The sequence below is a fragment of the Melanostigma gelatinosum genome, assembly GCF_949748355.1.
Source record: "Melanostigma gelatinosum genome assembly, chromosome: 10".
In the NCBI taxonomy this organism is placed as follows: Eukaryota; Metazoa; Chordata; class Actinopteri; order Perciformes; family Zoarcidae; genus Melanostigma; species Melanostigma gelatinosum.
Window position 1 is genome coordinate 9,784,472 of NC_136643.1, and position 20,393 is coordinate 9,804,864.

Below are 20,393 nucleotides of genomic sequence, written 5' to 3' on the forward strand. Positions count from 1 at the left end.
TATATACAGGTAGAGTATTTTATCGTGTTAATTTTTCTCCGTGAAAAGCTCGGCATATGTGAATAGCTAGGGAAAGAGTGGTGACACACACACACATAGAGGCAGATGAGCTCAGAGTGAAAATACATTTTCTTATAATTTTTGTCACAAAGACTGTGTTGGATCTGTGGTTGTTTATCAATGTATTCTTATCTCTGATTCTTGTCACTTTTGCACCCTTTATTGGGAAGCGAATGGGGATTCATTTGTGGTGAAAACATCACAAATATAAAAATTCGATAACAAAATATTTTTCCACAGACAGTATCTTTACTTCTGTGGGTGATACGGACTGTCAACAGTTCATTTTGGGACTATTTCTCTGTTGAGGGCTGTTGACAGCGAGTTCTTGAGGCAGATATTTCAAAACCTTTGCAAATAAAACCCAAACTATGCACGGCTAGAGATCGTCTTGGTGTTAGACGGAACATATATATATATAAGTTGCATTTTTTTTGCTGTTTAAAACTGCAATTGTAATACATTTGTTTATCTCAAAACTAGTTTGAGAATGTAGTTTAGTTGTATCGGAACGTCATTTTATAGGAGCCAAGGTAGCTAGGTCTCATAAGTGATGATTGAGAGGGATTTTTCTGGGATCGGTCTATACGTTATTTTTCAGGAGAATCCTCTTTTTGCAGTGTCATTGTGTAACCCTTTGCAGTGGCAGGTCATTCAGTGCTGCATCGGCTCACCTGCAGTGTCACGCAGGATTTTGGATGTCTTCTCTGATGCATAACAAAGCCCTTCTTCACATCTTACTTTGCTGATCCATCATTACAACAGTAGCTGAGCACTGCCACGCTTTGCTGCACGGCGTTTCAATCAACATCAATGTCAGCAGTACGAATCATCATGGCTGATTGAGAAGGTGTCTGCTCGTGTGTGTTTGTGTGTGTGTGGGCGCACGGTTATGTGTTGGCGGGCGCCCACGTGGGCCCATATGCAAATGCAGCTGTAAGACAGCTGAATGCCTGTGCTTTACTAGAAGCTTGGCACCAGGGGAAAATGAAAAGACCAGGAGAATAATGACAGATTTATAATTACAGAATCTAGCGTTCCGTGCTACTCAGCAGCAACTGTCTAGGGAAGGCAATCTGGGTGTAATTTCTGCTGATCAGGCCTGTCACGCACTTAAGGGTCACACTACACGTGTGCCAAAAGACGTGCACACACACAAACACACAAACATTAATGCGCATGCACGCAGGTGTATGCTGACTCTCTGTCATTTTTGCAGATGTCACACACACAGACTATCACACACGGAGACAAACAGAATGTCTCACACTTAAATTTCACCGAAAATTGTGGTGCGACAGCAAATTGCCCGGTTAATTTGCGAGCGCTGAAAGCATCAAGTAAGCGCCTGAGTCACTGAGAAATGAATGCATTAGTCTGCCACAAAAGCACATCAGAAACATCAGCTGTATGGAAGGGCGCAACTGATCTGATATACGGAGTAGAAAAAGCATAGCTATATGCCAAAGACAAAATTGACATTCACTCTCTCTTTATATTTGGGTATACATTGGTTTCGAGGGAAACATAACTTTTCCCGGATTACATATGTTTCTGACCTAGGCTATCGGTTCAAAAGACATCGTGTCTCGTTTGAAACCAAAAGTGACCGTTTATTCATTTAAATTGCCGTCCTTAAATAACATAACAAATGTAGTCATTTCAACCCAAACCATGATGTCTTTTACTAAACCCGAACACAATTTTAATTTGGCTCATAGTCACTAATGTAAAAGAGCTTTCACAAACTTGCACTGAATATAATCATCAGTTATAACTAATACAACAGAATATAGTAGCTCATTTTTGAAAGGAGACTGCAAAAAAGATGAAAGGAATCTGTTTTTGGATTACCAAACGGACAACGTATCGTAGATGTCTCTGTCTGGCTGCTAGTGTTAGCCGAGCGGTAGCTAACACTAGCAGCCAGAAACAAACACAGATGTTTGTTTCTTTTGCAGCCCCTGGTTCGTTTTCGGGCTGCTAGCGTTACCTAGCAGTGCCGTTAGCAACATAGCCACCGCTACCAGCCTGGCTACTGTCCAAAGCAAGAAGCAACCGTAAGAACACCAATTTGAACGAGAAACCCTGAGCTCAGTGCTATTATGCAGGCAGAGTAAAACTAGCAAAAAAAATGGAGCCTTCATTTTCCCCGGGAGACCACGACCCAGTGGCGGACAGAATTGCATAGTGAAAGCGAGGCTAATAGGGAAACAATCGGAACGCCGCGGGTGTCATTATTCTATAGCCATTACATTGTGCAATCAGCATTTACTTCATAATGATGAGATAAAGCAACAAAAAAAATGTATATTGCCACTTTAAGCTAATCAAGCTATCAGTGATTATTACTTGCTTGTGGAAACAACAGAATTTCCATTTTGAAGGTAATGTAGGCCACACTTTAGTGCCCAGCTATGACAATAACACACCAGACATGCCTGTGGCCTCGAAGCCAATGTTCTGCGGCCGTCCTCCTCCTCATCGAGATCGCTTTAAAGAATTTCTCAGCCGAGTGGGCTTTGTTGAAGGACATTAAAAAGACATGGGGTAATACCAGAAAGCTGCTCTGCAATCTTCAATGAATTGTTTTCACCGAGCTGTTTCAGTGTGCACTATGATAGTTTTAGCTTATACGTGATTATTTTCCATTCAGGCTATTTTCAATGTTATCTAGAATAAATTACATATCTGAAAGCCTTGGAATGCCGGCTGTTTTTTGTGCTGCAATTTTTTGTTGCTGCGACACCAAAAAATGTACTGCTTTGTTATCTACAATTCTGTCATTATTAATTGCTTCCTGCCATTATAAGAACACATCATCTGTCAATCAAGCCTTCCGTGGAGTCTGTCTCTTGGAGTTAAATCCATTTTCTATTGTGTCAGATTGAATGTGCCAGAACCCAGTTTGAACAGGATTACTATGCATGGTCCAACATCCTGACTGAGTGCAAGCTGTACTGTTTTGTTTTTTTCTGTCTCGTTTTTTAATCCCCAAATGAGTCCGCGTCCCTCGATGTCAAAACCACAAAGTCTCTCAGAATAAAGATGCTATCGTTTTTATTAATACTTCACATCTCATTTATCTTAGATCTTGGCATAGATAACAAAACAAAATGCTGGGACGCCTCGACTAATATGATTTCTTGCTCTGCAGGTGTGTTTGCAACATCGACTGTTCCCACATCAGCTTCAACCCGGTGTGTGCCTCAGACGGTCGTTCCTATGACAACCCCTGCCAGGTGAAGGAGGCGTCCTGCCAGAAGCAGGAACGCATCGAGGTCAAGTACCTGGGCCACTGCCAAGGTCAGACTCCAAAACACGCACAGCATGCGATCGCTCCAAGACACACAACATCACCCTCACACACGCACACACACACACACACACACACACACAGCAGAAGCCGTCAGGCTAAAGTTGGGGACAAATGAGGCAGCTTGCAGATCTGAATGCAGACCGCACAACTCTCTATATCTCTCTCCAGCCGCAGCTGCAACCACATTTCAAAATTTGCACTCAATCATATTTCGGAATATTGTGCAAAGATAATCCCCAAATCCCACATAGCCTTCTCTGCTATGTATATTGATAATTTTACTGAATGATAATCCCCCCCTTTTTAGTGTAGTATCGTTTATTCGGGTGCAGTGTTTGTTTGCAACGGTCCCAGGGATAAAGTTATTCTGTTAATCTCTGTGGTTGAATCCCTAAACCGAATGATCGTGCTAATCCACGAGGGGAGAAGACAAAGGCGCTTGAGAACATTTCTTGTGGATAAGCTTTTTTTGTATTTTATTTGAGGTATGATCTCCCAACACTTAGTTTGAACTCATTTTGCTTTATGCAGCTCCAAGATCTGGCCGACGTTGTCACAAGGTTGAAAGAGAGAAAGAGACCGTCTCAATCCAGGGGGGTGCTCAAATCTCAATTGTTAGCGGCTTTTATTGTGTATGGGTACATTTGATTGGCTCTGCGTCCACCAAGGATCAACAGGACAATTGATCGAGATGTGAGAACCGAGATGAATGCTTTTGAGGAGTAATGGGGAGTAAAGTAATCGGGGCTTACCAGCTCTGGAACACAAAGACAAATCTGTATTCCCCCATGTTGCACCATTTGGGTCGCACCGCCCCGATCGATCCCATCACGCGCAGACCGTTACAATCAGGAAAAGTGGAGAGCGAAGCAAGAAACGGGAGGGATTTGGACCTGTGAAAAAGTAGACATTACGTTAGCCGGGATTCAAAGTGGCACCTTGATATTTAGATTGCTGGTTTACACCATTTCCCCATGTGTCACTTGTCATATTACAGGGAAACAGTTTTACATTTTGTTTTAATTTTTTCTGGAAATAGTAGCTCAGAACGTAGCTCAGAACGTAGCTCAGAATTGAATCAGCCTGTATTTTAAATATTTTTCATTTATGCAGTTGTGGCACCAGATGCTCATAAATTGAAGTGCAGTATCATTACGACCTCAAGTTGTCATCAATGTGTGAAGCTAGGAAAGGAAGGATGAGAGAGAAAAAGAGCCATTTTTGCAGCCATAGTCTTGTTTAGTTTGCAGTGTCTCCCTCGCTGAGCGGCCCTAAAAAGGAATTTAGTCTTATATGTCCTTTTTCTTACGTGGATTTCATACAAACTAGACTCTAGGAACAGATCTCACGGAAACGCCGCTTTGTTTGTGTTCCGAGAGCCAATAAACAATGAAAAATAAACAAGATTTTAAAAAAAAAAAGAAGAAAAAAAAGGGAAATAATTGCACTGTAAACCTGGGAAATACTTTCACAGACTCAGTTTGAGGGAATAAATTCACGGACCACTGAAAGAAATCAATTGCAATAAAATGATAATGATTGGAAGGAGATTTTGTCTTGCCATTGTGAAAGGAGGAATTCAATGCAGCGTCAATAAGGTGAGCAGAACATGCATTATTCTCTCTGATCTTTCCCACCCAGCTCTGCTCCGTTGCACCATGCTCCAGGTGTGACGCTCTCTCACTTTTGAAGAGACTAGCTCACATACATACACATTAACTGGACGGGTGCACACACACCAGGTGAACCCTTTGTCGAGATGATGATTCACATTCAACCCCCCCCCCTACTCGCGCCGGTGTCAGTTTGAACGTTATAACCCGTAATGGAGGGGGGGGGGGGGGCTGGAGCCACGGGGGAGATTGTGGTGACCTGAAAACACTTTGAATCTGTTTTTCAACATTTCCAGGCGACATCAAAGGCGGAGACGGACACTTCGCACGGACCAACACAGGTGAGTGCAATGGCAGATCGCCAAATCACACGTGCTGCCACTCAAAGCTGCATTAGTCCTCCTGACTACCGTTCAATTCTTTGTTTGTGTCGCTCTCTCGAGCGCTTCTCTCATCTCGCACATGTTGCTTTGAGGATTCATGGATTGTGTGTATGCGACTTGTTCACGGCAGATGAGGAAAAAGAGGATCCGAGGAACGAGCTGGCCCGCGGCCTGTACATCCCCTGTCCAGATCACTACAAAAACTACTGCGTCCACGGGGAGTGTCAGTTCCCAAGTATCCCGGCTCAGCCCTCCTGCAGGTACACACACACACACACACACACACACACACACACAGTGGTACTGTTCTGTGGGGAAAAGGGACGGTAGGGACAGGGCAGCCAGTATCAGTGTCATTTTCTACGTATTTGCTGTTGTTTTATTGAACACTTTTTAACAGTTAATGCCACAGTATTTGCGGACAAGTTTAGAACATTCCTAAAACGTTCGGTAATTGAACCCTATTTTCTAAATATGGTGTCATTTTAGCATAATGCATTGGAGTCAGGGCTATTGATTATTCATTCCCAATGAGTTGAATGGGTTTTTAATAGCTAGCGATATGTAAGGCTATATGGGCAGGAGCTAATTATGGGCTACAGTGCATGGATTCTCATGTAGCAATCAATTAAACTATATTCATTCGTGGCAACAACATTTTTACATTGTAACTCTGTTACTGTGTTGGGGCTATAAATACATCCTACATAACAAGAGAGAACCCAGACCGGCTCTTTGTGTTTTCACCACAAATTTGATGACGCCGTCCCTCCCTCATCTGGAGACACCGAAAAAGAAAAGCGTGTAATGTAAGATGGCTCGTCAGTTGTGAAATTAAGCATTTGAAGGAGAGTGCTTGAGCCTATTTATTATCAATTTGTCTGGTCTATCTTGCCAGTGTGCTGAGGGAGGGGACGTATTCGAGATCTGGCTGTTGACCAGTCAAATATGCTTCACCGCTTCAAATGAATCCCGCGGTGGAGTTTCCTTCCACGCACATCATGATGTTGTTTCACAAGTTTCATTCGGTTTCGGTGATGATTTCATCTCGACAACCCACACTTTGTTGCACCGTCGTCTGTCTGCCGATGATAATACTTCGCTGCAGACAGACCACCGTGCATGGAAGACTGACACCTCGAGTGTGTCATCAGCCAGTTCCCAGAAGCTCTGAAATATTTGAGTATTGTTCACAGCAGCAAAAAAATACATATATCTATAAAAAACGTTTAAATTGCAAGTGATCAACACAACTACTGCTTACAGTCTAATAGTAAAAAACCTCAGCACTAACCTGAAAGCAGTTCTGCTGTAACACTTAACACTGTTAACAACGGATGAAATTACTGTTTGCTTTTAGGGTCTTTCAGCTCATTTTGGGGGTTTTATTCTCACAACTTGACTGTTTTCATTCACCATTGCTCCTCTCATCGCCGTGGCTTTCAGTTGAAAAGCTCTGATTAAACCCACTGTACCCGGTCCACCCAGCACCAGACAGCAAACGGACAAAGTTAGCCACTAGCTGCTGTGTTTAGCAGCTAAAGAGACATTTTTTTGTCTGTGCTGTAAATATGCAACTGTTTGCTAACAGATTAGCTATAGCAACTCATTACGGTGACAATAATACACTCTAATAAGTATTGTTTACAGTTTGTTATGTTAATCCCAAGTGGCCAAAAAATCGTAAAAGCAGTTTAACATGAGCACTACATGCCTCATCTTACTAGAAACCCTGACCTGAACCTGGCCCCACTTCTAGTCCGAACCCTAAACCACCATCTTAACAGGATAATTATTGTTTTAGTCCACTTAGATGTACACTTTGTATACTTAGCCATTCATTTGGTTGTGATAACGTCTCACCAAACTGAGATCTGTACGTAGTTCAACGGGGTATGAAGCTTGTTCGTCATTTCTCAAACAAACCTGTCTGGCTTCAGCCTGAACTTGTCTGTGATAATCCCTCACTGCAGAGGAAACCTGTGTGCGCGCAGTTGAGCCTGGAAGTCTGTGACCTGTGATGGAGGCTCACCTTGAAGAGGAGCATAAAAAACAACAACTTAGAAACCCAGAAAAGAAAACTCTCCAAAGTTTGGCTAACCTGAGGGCTTTGTTTGTTGCTCCCTCAGACTTTCCTTTTGTGCTTCCCAGATCTCAGCACTGCCTTTGGGGGATACAGCATCCAAACCAATACAAACATTGGGCAGCAAAATGTCCGGACCTTGGAGGGTTTTGGTCATATTTTGGCTTCATAAGAATAGGAATACAAGCAGCGAATGCAGACACACTTCACACACACACACTTGCAGAACAGCGGCCTTAAAGCTGCAACATGCAGCACACATACAGTATGCATACACATTCACCTAAGCACACAAGATAGACCTGAACACAGGCAGCCCAGACATGCATTTACATAAAGGTACAATGAGGAATGATATTAAAACCCACCACCCACACACACACACACACACACACACAATGAATGCACATGGCAGACCTGAGGCGCAGACCTGAGCCGCACAGGCTCAGGTCTGCCATCGTTTACAGCCTGATAGCGTTGCAGCCAAGGGGGGTCTTGGTATCGCTCGCTCCCTCTATCTCACCTCCTTTCTCTCTAACCTCGCTCGTCCCAGCTCACCCAGCCAGACATTCTTCATGCACATAGAGCGGGGACTCGGCAGAGAGGGGTTGTGAAAGGTCTCTGCTGCCCCCTGCTGGCTGCAGGGACGGCGGAGCTTGTGTCCTAATGAGGAGGGAAGCACAGCGGTCTCAAACACAAACAGAACAGGGTTGCAATGTTCATCTTACCCAGTGTCAGTTCGCAGGGATGGAGAATGTGTGTGTGTGTGTGTGTGTGTGTGTGTGTGTGTGTGTGTATGTCGGTACCAAACAAGGATATGCAGGTGTTGGTGGGTAACAACCTCCCCAGAGAGAGAGAGGCAAGCAGAGAAAGAAGGGGAGATGGAGAGAGAAAGAGAGATTAAAAGGGGAACCATTTCAGCTCCTCTCTGAGGGCAAAAATCATCTCCATTAGTCTCTCTCTCTCTCTCTCTTTCTCTCTCTCTCACTCTCTCTCTCTTTGTGTGTGTGTCTGGCTCTCTCCGACTACATCCACACTAAGCTGAAATCCGAAAACGTCAATTACATTGACGCCGCACGTCCCTAATAGCTTTTTTCAAGTTGCTTTTTCTAAATGACCTGAATTACAGTTCACAGTCACATTGGTGATTTAACCAGGCAAACTGTCGCTATCACTCTTCCGTGATCGCAAAGTCATTTGACAAATACAGTTTACTGCCACTGCTGTTTGTGTCTACCGTTAATAATCCACTGCCGTCCGAAACCTGTGGGAGAAAACACGAGACGGCCCCGGTGTTATCGTTTGAACGCACGCTGTCAATTCTGAACCGTAATTCCATCTGTAGTGTGGACAGAGGGCCCAAAACAATCATCAACCGAACAGTCACAGCGAAAGAATAAGCTCAGTCGCTACACTGTCACACACATGCATTGTTCCACATTGTTCCACAGGAATAATGGACTTGTCTTCTCTCAGTGCAAAGAAATTACTCTCGTTCTCTCTCTTTTTCCATCTCACTCTGTGTGTGTGTGTGTCTGTGTGTGTGTGTGTGTGTGTGTGTGTGTGTGTGTGTGTGTGTGTGTTCTCAGCTGTCACTCGGGTTTCAGAGGCCCCCAGTGTGACATCAAAGAGTACAACGTGCTCTACGTGGTTCCAGGCTCCGGCAAACTGCACTACGTCCTCATCGCCTCCATCATTGGAGCACTCCAGGTGGTCATCATCTGTGTGGTGGTGCTCTGCATTACCAGGTGAGTCATGCCCTAACACACACACACACACACACACACACAAACACACACACACACTCACTTTGAAACACAGACTACTAATGAGCCTGGCAGCAGTATTTTCCATGCGGTCTGTATTTGGGAGTCAGAAGGGGGGCTGTGGAAATCCTGGTCCTGGAGGAAACAGCTGAAAGGTCACCTTGCTTACACCACAGAGAGAAAGTACCGTCACGCTCCCTGTGGACGTACACACACACACACACACACACACACACACATCCGAAAACATGCAGCGTGTTCGTACAAGCAAAGATACACAGAGATATCCGTGTCAGCGTACAAACCTGTGTTTGAACAGACGTTTTGTATTCACAGTAAAGACTCACACACACACACACACACACACACACACACATATATATATATAGCCTGGGGCTTGTCTGCCTCTGGCTGACCTAAGCAATTTATGACATTTAATAAAAGATTTTTAAAAGAGTTTTGGCCGAGACTGCTCCTCTGAGCAAAGGAGAGGAGAGGACGAGGACGAAAGGAGAGAGCGAGTGGTTGTAAAGGGGTGGGGGGGGGGGGGTAAGGGGGGAGATAAAGAAGGAAAGAGAGTGTTATAACACTGAATACACACACTGTTCAATCAGTGTGTCCTGCTGCTCTGCGATATATTCATTTCGAGCAAGAAGTATAAAAACACTCAGCCTCGTTAATAAGCCCACGATGCGTCACACGGCTCTCGCTCGTCTCAGTGGAGTCTAGTGAGTGAACACAATGTGAAGGAGTATGAATGAATCTGTACAGACAAACGCTCACCGGACACTTGATGAGGTACATCTTTCTTAATTCTTCGTGGCACTGACTCAACGAGGTGCCGGAAACATTCCTCGCACATTTCGTGCCCATATTGACATGACGGCGTCTCCAGTTCCGCCACATCCCACATGTTGCTCTATTGCAACATATCCTCATACAAAGGTTCATATGATAGCTGACAAAAACACCTTCTTTTTTATGTGTGTTTTCCCATGAAAGTCCAGCAACACGTGTCAATTGCTGCCCGTTACATACTGTATGTACGGTCTTTTCAAAAAATACCTTCTGTCTTCCCTGGAAACTACTTGGTTAGGTCAAGGGGAAGATTGAAATACTATGTTAAGGTTTAGGAGAAGTAAAATAGCAATTAAATAACCGCTCTACTGGTACTGAGGGCCCAAAGTGTGCCAAGAAAATATCCCCCACATCATTACGCCACCACCACCAGCCTGAACCATTAAATACTAGGCAGGATGGATTTTGTGCCAAATTCTGAACCTCGTCCATATTTTCTCTTTTTCGGACCATTAGAGATGCTTGTTGTGCGTGAAATTCCCAGCAGATGAGCAGTTTCTGAAATACTCAAACCAGCACGTCTGCCACCAACAACCATGCAACGTTCAAAGCCCTTTAAATCACCTTTCTTCCCCATTCTGATGCTTGGTTTGGACTTCAGCAGATCGTGTTGTCCTTGTCTACATGCCTAGATGCTTTGAGTTGCTGCCACGCGATTGGCTGATGAGATATTTGCGTTAACGAGCAGGTGACCAGGTGTACCTCATAAAGTGGCCGGTTGAATCAGTGTCCGACCGCTTTATTTGGGGGGCAGACTGAGCTGTAGTTTTATCAATGCTGCTGGATTTGTGGTGTGACTCACTGATGTGTTTGTCGAGCAACAATGGAGCTCTGTGACACAGAGCAATACGATACATCAGGCTTTCATTCTACTCAATCAATTTTGGCTTTGGTCTTTTCGTTGGATTTGTTGACAGAAAGAAAAATATTTCCAACCTCATCCTTTCAGAAATCATTTTAGAACAAGCTTACTGAGGTCCATACAAACATCCGAATTGCATCAGAATGAGCTTTCACAGCTGCAGAGTGGCACAGCTAACCCCCCAACATGTATCCCCCCCCCCCCCCCCCCTTCTTCTCTCCTGCGCAGGAAGTGCCCACGGACCAACAGGATTAACCGGCAGAAGCAGAACAACGTCCACTTCAGTACAGAGAACACCATGCGCGCCTCCACGCGGCTCATCTGAGCCCGGACAGAGTCCCACCTCCGCTTTACGGAGCGCTGTGGCGTTAGATGTTCCCCCTCCTCGTAGGCCAACCCCGAAAATTAGGATCTGCTTTCCCCCCACCCCTCACTCCTCGCCCTCTTCTCTCCCAGTACAAACTTCAAGGATGCCCAGGGAGGATGGCGGTAAAGCAAAGAGCTGGCGTACCAGTCAGAGATGAGACTCGCACATTTGGGGTATTGTTGACATCAGTCCCCAACCGCCGCCAACCCCCTCAGGTGCAGATGTGTCTCCCTGCACCGTGTCACTTCCCCCCCGGGGGTTTTTCTGAAAAACTGAACTATAAGGTGTTGGGGGGGCAATGGGGATACTGAATGTGTGTGTGCGTGTGTGTGTGGGGGGGAGTGTGTATTAGATGTGTGAGCTTTGGTAGAGGCGGGCTAGCCGGTGTCTGTCGTTTCTAGATGAGGGGGTCACAGCAAAGCGGGGTAGCGCAAAGCAGGGTAATGGGCTTTAAATGAGTTGCGTGTTGTTTGGTCCGGGAGGGGGTGGGGGGGGGGGGGGGGGGTGGGAGGGTTTTTCGGGGCTACACGTGATGCCTTTGCACCTTGTGTTATAGGAGACCTTTGACAGAGGGCACAATGTTATTGTAGAGCTCTCTGTTCGGTTGTGACGATGACGTCGGCTTCTGTATCTTGGGTTCTATTTCCAATAGTTGTTACTACATTGTCTTGATGGGGTAATTTTTCTGTAAATGTAAATAAATAATTTATATCACGAAATGTAACATGCTGTGTCGCTCTTTGTTTGTGGCGTGGTGAACTTATTTTACAATGACCAGGCAATAGCTAGAGGCAGTTAGTATCTACTATTGTCACAATGTTTTAAGTAACATATTAAAATTGGGCAAATATATTTATATATATATATATATATATATATATATATATATATATATATATAACATTAATACATTCTCTGCATTTAAAGAACCGCAGTGAGCCGCAGTGAGATCGAAGCTGCGTCTCATCAGTTCAGGAGGTCAGAACCGCCGGCTGAGACAAAGAGCCGCTGTTCTCTCCCCTGGCTGAGAGAGCAACCTTCAGTACTCCTGCGTGGCGCAGAGGATCGTAATCGCTTGTTTTATTTCATTTTGTTTGGGTTCCTTTCCCTTCTCTATTACGAACACACACACACATATAGCTTTGAGCTAATCTAGCTACGGGCTGAACAGCTACTAGTGCGTGTAGACACCGGGTCTCCTGTGGCTCGCCGCCATTTTGGGTCCCGCGCATGAGAGACGTCACCACGTCCCAGCTACGTCACACGTCACTGGGCTGTTCCCTTTTATCGTTTGGTTATTGGTCCCTGTTCGCAGGGTGGTGCACCGTTGTTATTAATAATCATGAATAATTGTTACATACATTAATAATTCTATTGATGTCAAGAATTCAGTTTCTTAAATGCTGATAACCCAAACACGCTCGCCCCACAGTTTGAGAACCACTGCATTAATGCATCAGCAAAATGTGGCCAATATAATATACGTATATACGATATATATATGACATTCACATGAAACATGTTCTACATTGAGTAGCCTACTTTACTTCTGATATGCCTACTTTAAGGGCATTTCAATGCAGGAATTTACATTTAATGGGGTACTTTTCCAACAGCTCGTTAGCTCTGCGTGATCCTGTATCCTACGTCCTAGTGAAGATTGCATGCCTCCCATGTCCATACCAGTTTATAATCATGTTTTATTGTCGCCCTCGCTTGACATACTGTTTTCATTTCTCACTGCTGTGTCGTTTAAACCAACTTCCTACTTTTCCAAATACTTTGAAGTGCACACAAAGAGAGCGATGTGCATGAATGTAATTTGTAATCAGTGACAGGCGTTCACCACCGCTAGATGGTGCTGTGCAGCAGCAGCAGCACCACCTCTCTACAACCGGCTTCAGATGTAAACGTGAGCGGAAGGATGGCGCATGATCGACCCAGTTCAGCAACCCTCTGTCAGCGTGTAACGTGCCTATATAGTTGTCGTGGCCGAGTGGTTAAGGCGATGGACTAGAAATCCATTGGGGTCTCCCCGCGCAGGTTCGAATCCTGCCGACAACGAATATTATCAATTTTGGAAAAGCTTTGTAATTCATTTGGCGTACACAACATCAAGACAGTTGTACCACTATGAACCACAGAATGCAGTCATTTATTTCCGAAGTACTTCATGTGAAAGACACGTATTTTTTTTAACACAAATATAAACCATTGTTTAAACACAAAAACAAGCTTTTATCCAAACATTTTTTCCGAACTCCTGCCTAAGGGTAGACACCCCATGTGAATAGGGCAACAATTTTAACTTATAGATGTAACAATGTTGATCACTTACATATAGACATTTCTTGTCTGTATGACACGTTATCTGAAATGCTCGGTGAATATATGCAGATCTACGGACGCAAATCGACAAAGTAGTGAAATAAACACCTAGATGTGTATCAAGGATGTGTCCTTCCACTTGTGTATCTAGGATGTGTCCTTCCACTAGTCTGAAAGAAGATGTTATAAATGTTAAAATAGCCCAAAATCTCAAAAAACAATTCTGGTTTTGCAATCAAAAAATTATGAATTGTAAATGATTAAACTTAACATTACATCAAATTGAAACATCCATATGTTTTTACTTTACAATGACATTAACATAGTATTTGATCTGTAATATCGAGCCAATAATGCAACATTCAGCATACTGAGTATTTTTATTACCTTTTTTAAACACTATTTTTGTCAACACTGCTGGTTACATATTAATAAAGCCACCTGAGAATGAGTTGATGTTTTATAATTTAGACACAAATACCACCTGCATTTCCTCAAGATTTGATGTGTTTTTTAAAACGTCAAAGTTATTGAGGGCAAAGATCCTGGTTCATGGAGGAGGTTCTCAGGTGGAAGTGTGCTCAGGGTCAGCTGATGCAATGATGCATTCACACTATACATAAAAACAAACGTTTCATATGCGGCAGTCTTCGTATGTGTGATTAATCTGAAATAAGCAGCATTGAGAGCACCTATATTCTGCTTCCTGTCCTATTCTTCACACACACACAGACATGTCTCATGTATATTGATTGAGTTGAGTATCTATCTCTTTGCTCTACAATGAATCTGTAATGTGTTGAATAAATCGTACCCATTATGGTCACGTGTCAAATTTATAGCCATCTCCAAATTAAGAACATTTTCACAGCAGCAGTAACGTCATTGATAAGTTCATGAACCTGTAACACAGAGATTCCACACAGAAGGTCAAATATCTTGGAATAAAGCAGCCGTCCTCAGGAGGAGCCCTGAGCTCCATCAAATCTGTCACAACGTTTGTATTTCACAGCTGGTGTAAGTCTAAACTCTGCGTATGACACTATGCCAACATGTTGACTGTGGACATTTATGAGGCTGGGCGACATGACCAAAATATTCTCTCACAATAAAGCTCATTTCACACCTTGATAACGATATGTATCACAATGTTATCTCGTCATTCAAGTCGATATGGAATAACCACACGGTCCTGTATACTTTTGTGGGAATTGAATACTTTACAAATCAAAAGTGCTGAGTATTTTCTTATTAATTCTGATTTTCTCAGAAATATGAGTTAGTACGTGCTTTTCAATTTAGAGGCCATAATTGTGTATCACGATATCACGACAGGGGCACAACATAAGTAGTTGTTTGCTAATGTATTAATGCTCTGAATCCTGTTTATAGAACCGTTTAAGGAGCGGCTCTGTTTTGGAGGTGAGAGAAAAAAAAACTTGAAATCAGAGCATGAATTGCTAGTTTGAGAGCAGACGTTGAGAGAGCACAAACAAGTCATTTGAGAGCATGGATTGCTTTGTTTTTTTTTCTCCACGGTAACCTCCCGGGCTCCGTAGCCTTCAGGGTCAACCCATGGGAACACCCCTATTTGTATACACATCTGTGTGTATACAAGTCATCAGTGTAATCCATTCAGTTTCCTGTCTTCTCCTACTCAGATCCAGTGTGCCTGAGGCCAGGGAGGAGTGCGAAGGAAGTTTCTGTGAATGCCTATCTGCTCTGATCTCAGGTCGAGGAATGTGGTGAATGCTATCATTAGCGGACAGCATTATCCTCCCTATGGATTTCACTTTTACTTGTTTAAAAGTTTGAACAACATGTGAAATACACAGGTAATAACTTCAGACAGACAGCTAGGGCCACAAGCTGCAAAGAAAATAGGAAACCCCTCCACGATTTCAGGAAATAAAGGAAGACTTTAGTCACATGTGGACGGCACGTGATGTGGTTTTCATTTCTGCCGTCTGTGGGTGTACCATTTGCCACGATTACTTGGATTTGCGTGAACAAGTTCAAACAGAATGAAGTGCAGGTTGATGGAGCAGATTTTGCTCCAGTGACAGCTTGTGAGAGGTGGCTGGTGGAGGAGGAACATACTGCACCAGTGATAAATCTTGGATGCAACTTGAAATTTAATGTTAGTCTTTTTAGATTAAATCTCAACATGAAACTGCTGCCAGCAGTACAGCATGGACATTTCACAGTGGCCCTGCTGTACAAATGGGTTTAACTGCAGACCTCACATCTGGGGACTCCAGGTGTGTGAGCCAAATGGAAGACAGTCACTTTTCTACCACAAAAATATAGAAGCACTTCAACAGTTTTGCTATTTCTATGAATGGCTGGGGGACAGAACCGTAACTTCTGTACTGCAAGTACTACAAGTGAAATCAAACCAAATATGTACGAAAGTCACACAGAAAGTGGAATGTTCAAATCCTGCTGGGCAAATATAACTTTATCTTCAGTCTTTTGTGACTAACATTAGCATTCAAGCATTAGCGAGGATCTTAATTCGCGCTAACGTCAGATGTTAGTTAGCTAATGTGCTGTTCAAGATTACTGAAGTTACTGTACTGTTCCCCTCTCAAACTAGAAAAGTATGTTATTAAGAATTTTTTTAATTTCCCTTCATTATACATTTGAGTTTAAGCACACAATGTGTGAAAGTAACTTGTGTGCCATACTATTTAATAAAACGTTTAGCTAAGCTAACTACATTTTTACTACGGTAACTCTTAACTTCAGCTTTAACCTGCGTTTTCCAACTTATTATAATAGGCCTATTGTTACATTATCATGTCTCTTAATAATTATTATCAGAGCTCGGTTTCTTTAAATGACAGCACTCTCATTTTTGTGTAAAGATTGGATTTACAAATGCCACATGGTTCTACAGGACTAAAGTAAATGTCAGATTCCAAAACACTCTGACATCACCTGCACTTAGCATCAACCAAGCTGCATTTGTTGAGGTAATTTAGCATAGAAACTTTAATTAGCTAGCTTTCTACCCAACAAACATGTTTGCACTACTAACGACAGAAGACAACAAAAAGGCCTGCATTTAACAACTAGCTGGTGAACATAGTGGAGCATTTATCAGACAAATAGTCCGATGTTTCCCTCAGGAGTTGGTTGAGGCCAAAACCGAGTGAATATTAGACTTATATTCATCAGGTGGCCAGAAACATGACTCAAAATGAATAATGAAGTTGCTCTGTAGCTGCTGGATGTGTAAATAAGCAACTGTTTGCTAATGAAGTGGTCATATCAACTACAAGTTTCTTTACTGTGGGAATGCCCACTGTGATAACTCAGTTATCAGTGTTAATGTGATTTGCACTTTACTGTGAGGCTTAAAGGAACAGTGTGTCAGCTTTGGCGGGATTTAAGGCAGAAACAGAATAGTATTCTTATTCTTATATTATATTTAGCTGAGAATGAGCACTTTATATCTACATAGGGAGTGGGTCTTCCTCACAGAGTCCGCCATGTTTCTACAGAAGCCCAGAACGGACAAACTAAACATCGGCTCTAGAGAGGGCATTTGGCGTTTTCACGTTACCTGAGGGCCACCTTAGTGTGTGCTTCACAGCGGTGGCTCGCCTGCTGATGGAATAATCCATTCATCTGTGTGCAGGAGGTGACACATTGCATAAGTTATTGTATGAAATTATATGTATTCTATCTAAATATCTTAGTAGACTTTTAGCAGGTGGGCCAACCCCGCTCAGGTCTTCTTTTACACCGATGAGGTCCTCGCGGTCCCACCAACCCCATACTTATTGGCAAAGGTAAGCACAGAGGTGCCTTTTATAGGATTATATGTGTTGTGACTGTTTGCCCTGTGTCTCTACTGAATGCACAAATGAAAGGCGTAATAGTGTGGCCATGCATTGAAGCGATCCATCTCGGATGGCCCCGGGTTCATTTGTGGTAGACAAAGACCTTAAAGGACGAACACACCTAAACTCAACAACCGGTGTACACAGAAGTAATGCCCCATTCGCAGAATCCCAACTCCACACCTCCAGAGCCTAACAGATACACTCAGCTTTGGAATCTGACACTTATCTTTGAAATGCACGATTCCAGAACTGGCTCCGTGCCATTTTAGACGGCGCGTTTGAACATGCAGGCTCATGTAAAAATAATTACACATCACTGAAAAATAAAATGTCCTCTATTCGATAGATTCATCTGGGTAAATGGCCGATGACGTGGGGAGAAGTACAGATGATAAATGAAATAACAGCCAAATCAAACTGTGTTGCTCGGAGGCACGTGGCCGCCTTGAAGAAATCCACGTTGTGGGAACCGTCGGGCCAGGAGAGTCTTCGCATTGATTTTACAATCAACAAAGTGCACCACAACTCCTTTGGCAGTGAAGGATTGGCCCGTTGGTTTGAAGATAGATGGCGTTGGACACATGAAAACATGTACACTTGCACAAACAAACAAGCACACGCACATGTTCCTCACGTTCTATGTGTATAAAGCTCAACACCTCGGAAATTGGTCCATTAGCTTCGGAATTGATGGCATCACAGAAATCAAACACGCCACCGGAAACACACACACAAACACACACCTATACCAGGCATACAAGGCCAGCTTTAAGTGAGCGCGTGTACGGCACACGCTGATCTGTGAAAAAGGGTCATTTAAAGATCCATCGCCATCTGTTTTGGTCCCAGCATGCCATTATCCCCTCTGTGTGGGGCCTTTGATTGAGCAACAAAAGGGTACCATTGCTGCCTTCCTTCCCACTGTGCAACCAGACATCCAGTCTGAGCTGGTTATGGAAATCAAACACTGCCGGGCATCCATCGTATCATCATAGGCGTGACCACCTGTGCGGAGCTAATCACAAGCATCAGGGGTCACATTTAAACACTGATCAGGGAACCTGTTTGTTGTGTCGCTTGCAGGTATCACATGACCTAGAGTGAACAAAGCTGACTGTGAAGTGTGAGGAAGCAGGTGGATGAGTTGAACTTTCCATGTTTAAAAAAAAAAAAAAAAGGAAGAACAACAGACTATCTTGTACATATGGCATGTGATTATTGTGTTAAGAAGACTTTTTTTCTAAATATTAAAGTATGTCATTGTCTTGGCCTCACCTGGCAACTGGAGGTATAGAAACTATATATTTGATTTAGGTATTTTCTGTTCTCAGCATACCAATAAAAAGCTAAATCATTGTCTGACGAAGGCCTGTGGGTTCCAAAATTGCACTTCCGCCTCTTTTGCCCTCCACACTGACTGTTTACCTGCAACCCAAGCCGTCTGTGTGGGAAACCATCATTAAAGTCTGCGTACATTTTGCCTCTCGAGCGTTTCAGTTGCATTCTTGTCCCCGCATCAAGCAGGCGCTTGGACAAATATGTTGCCTGGAGTAAGCCAGAGCAGGACAGGGAGGGACCATGTCACCGGATGAAGCCAGCTGGATGAAGCCAGCAATGACGAGGACTGTGGACGATGTAGAGGTGAAATAAAACAAAGACAAGGAAACAAGACGAAAGAAACTACCCAGGTGCTTAAGCATGTGTGTGAGAAGTTGTTCCCTCCCAGAATAAACATTCTCCTCCCTTTTTTTGTAGATAAAATACAGTGTGGGTTGGTGCTTTAGGTCAGTACTAGTTTGAAGATAATCCATCCTGGTAGTTTGCCAAAGAGCCAACGGTTACAGTCATGCCACACCTCCTGGAGGTTTTTCAAACAACTCGGGGAAGGTTCACCCTAGATACGGAGCTCATTCAGGCGATGATGCGACCTGCAGCGGCATGTTTGTTGTCGAAAATGATGGAATATGCTGATGGCTGTTCCTGCTGCACTAGCATACTTCTTTACGGAGAATCTTTAGAGTTGAAGATCTGATTGTGGACGTGTTCTTTGGCAAAATAAGAAAATCTCAAACTTGAGTTATCAATCGTAATCACCTCTAGCAGAATATAAAGGTATGAATTATGATTGACATATAAATAAAAAATATATATATATATTATTGGCTATTGCTCTGTTTCACTAATGAGGTGTCAGAATCAGATCATGCACTTGCATTTCTAGGCCTCCAGAGGGCAAATACATCCATTTTGCTGACTTGTAAAGCTGTCCATCCACCCTTCTCCCATTTAACCCATTCACTGAGAGCTTGTGCGCCAGACATCATTGTTTTGAAGTGCATTCTATTAAATGTAACTGTAGGAGGGTTTACCGGGAAAGAGGAACCTTATTGTGAATTTGAATTTATTCAACCTTATTGAAAGTGGGGAAAAGTCAGGAGTTGAAGCGCCCGGGATGGGTGGTGATACTTTTATGTTGACAGAAGTGTGCGCCTCTGAGGAGAAGCAGTGACAGAGAGATGGCCTGGAAACACTGGTGTTTTGAGTGAGAGGAAGTGGGACATTTGCTCGTGTCACACTGCCTCTCTACTCCGGCAGCTTTGAAGCTTGTCGAGCGGGTAACCCTCAAGGAGAGGTGTTATCCTTGGATGTTGACATAGGGAGAATCTGTCTAGGGCACGTGTAAAAAGCATGTGTAGCTGCTGAAAAGACCGAGCTGTCACACAAAGAAAATGCAAACTATATTGCTGCCATGTCAATAAAGGCACCAATTTATTCATAAAGGAATAGTTTGACATGTTGGGATATACGCTTATTTGCTTACAAGAGTGAGATGAGAAGATTGATACCACCTTCATGTTGTCGGTCAAATACGAAGCTACCGCTCGCAGCCGGTTAGCTTA

The 20,393-nt window shown here is 43.4% G+C and overlaps 1 protein-coding gene across 1 annotated transcript in view; it reads left to right on the top strand.

The window, feature by feature from the left end:
• Positions 1-11,770, top strand: part of LOC306783758 (tomoregulin-2-like) — a 116,117-nt gene extending 104,347 nt beyond the window's left edge. Inside the window, exons 6-10 of the mRNA XM_079277547.1 lie at positions 3,218-3,366; positions 5,289-5,333; positions 5,506-5,635; positions 9,048-9,206; positions 11,173-11,770. Coding sequence (XP_079133673.1) covers positions 3,218-3,366; positions 5,289-5,333; positions 5,506-5,635; positions 9,048-9,206; positions 11,173-11,269 — 580 coding nt within the window. The 3' untranslated portion in view covers positions 11,270-11,770. The remainder of the gene's footprint in view (positions 1-3,217; positions 3,367-5,288; positions 5,334-5,505; positions 5,636-9,047; positions 9,207-11,172) is intronic.
• Positions 11,771-20,393: the final 8,623 nt, after the last annotated feature.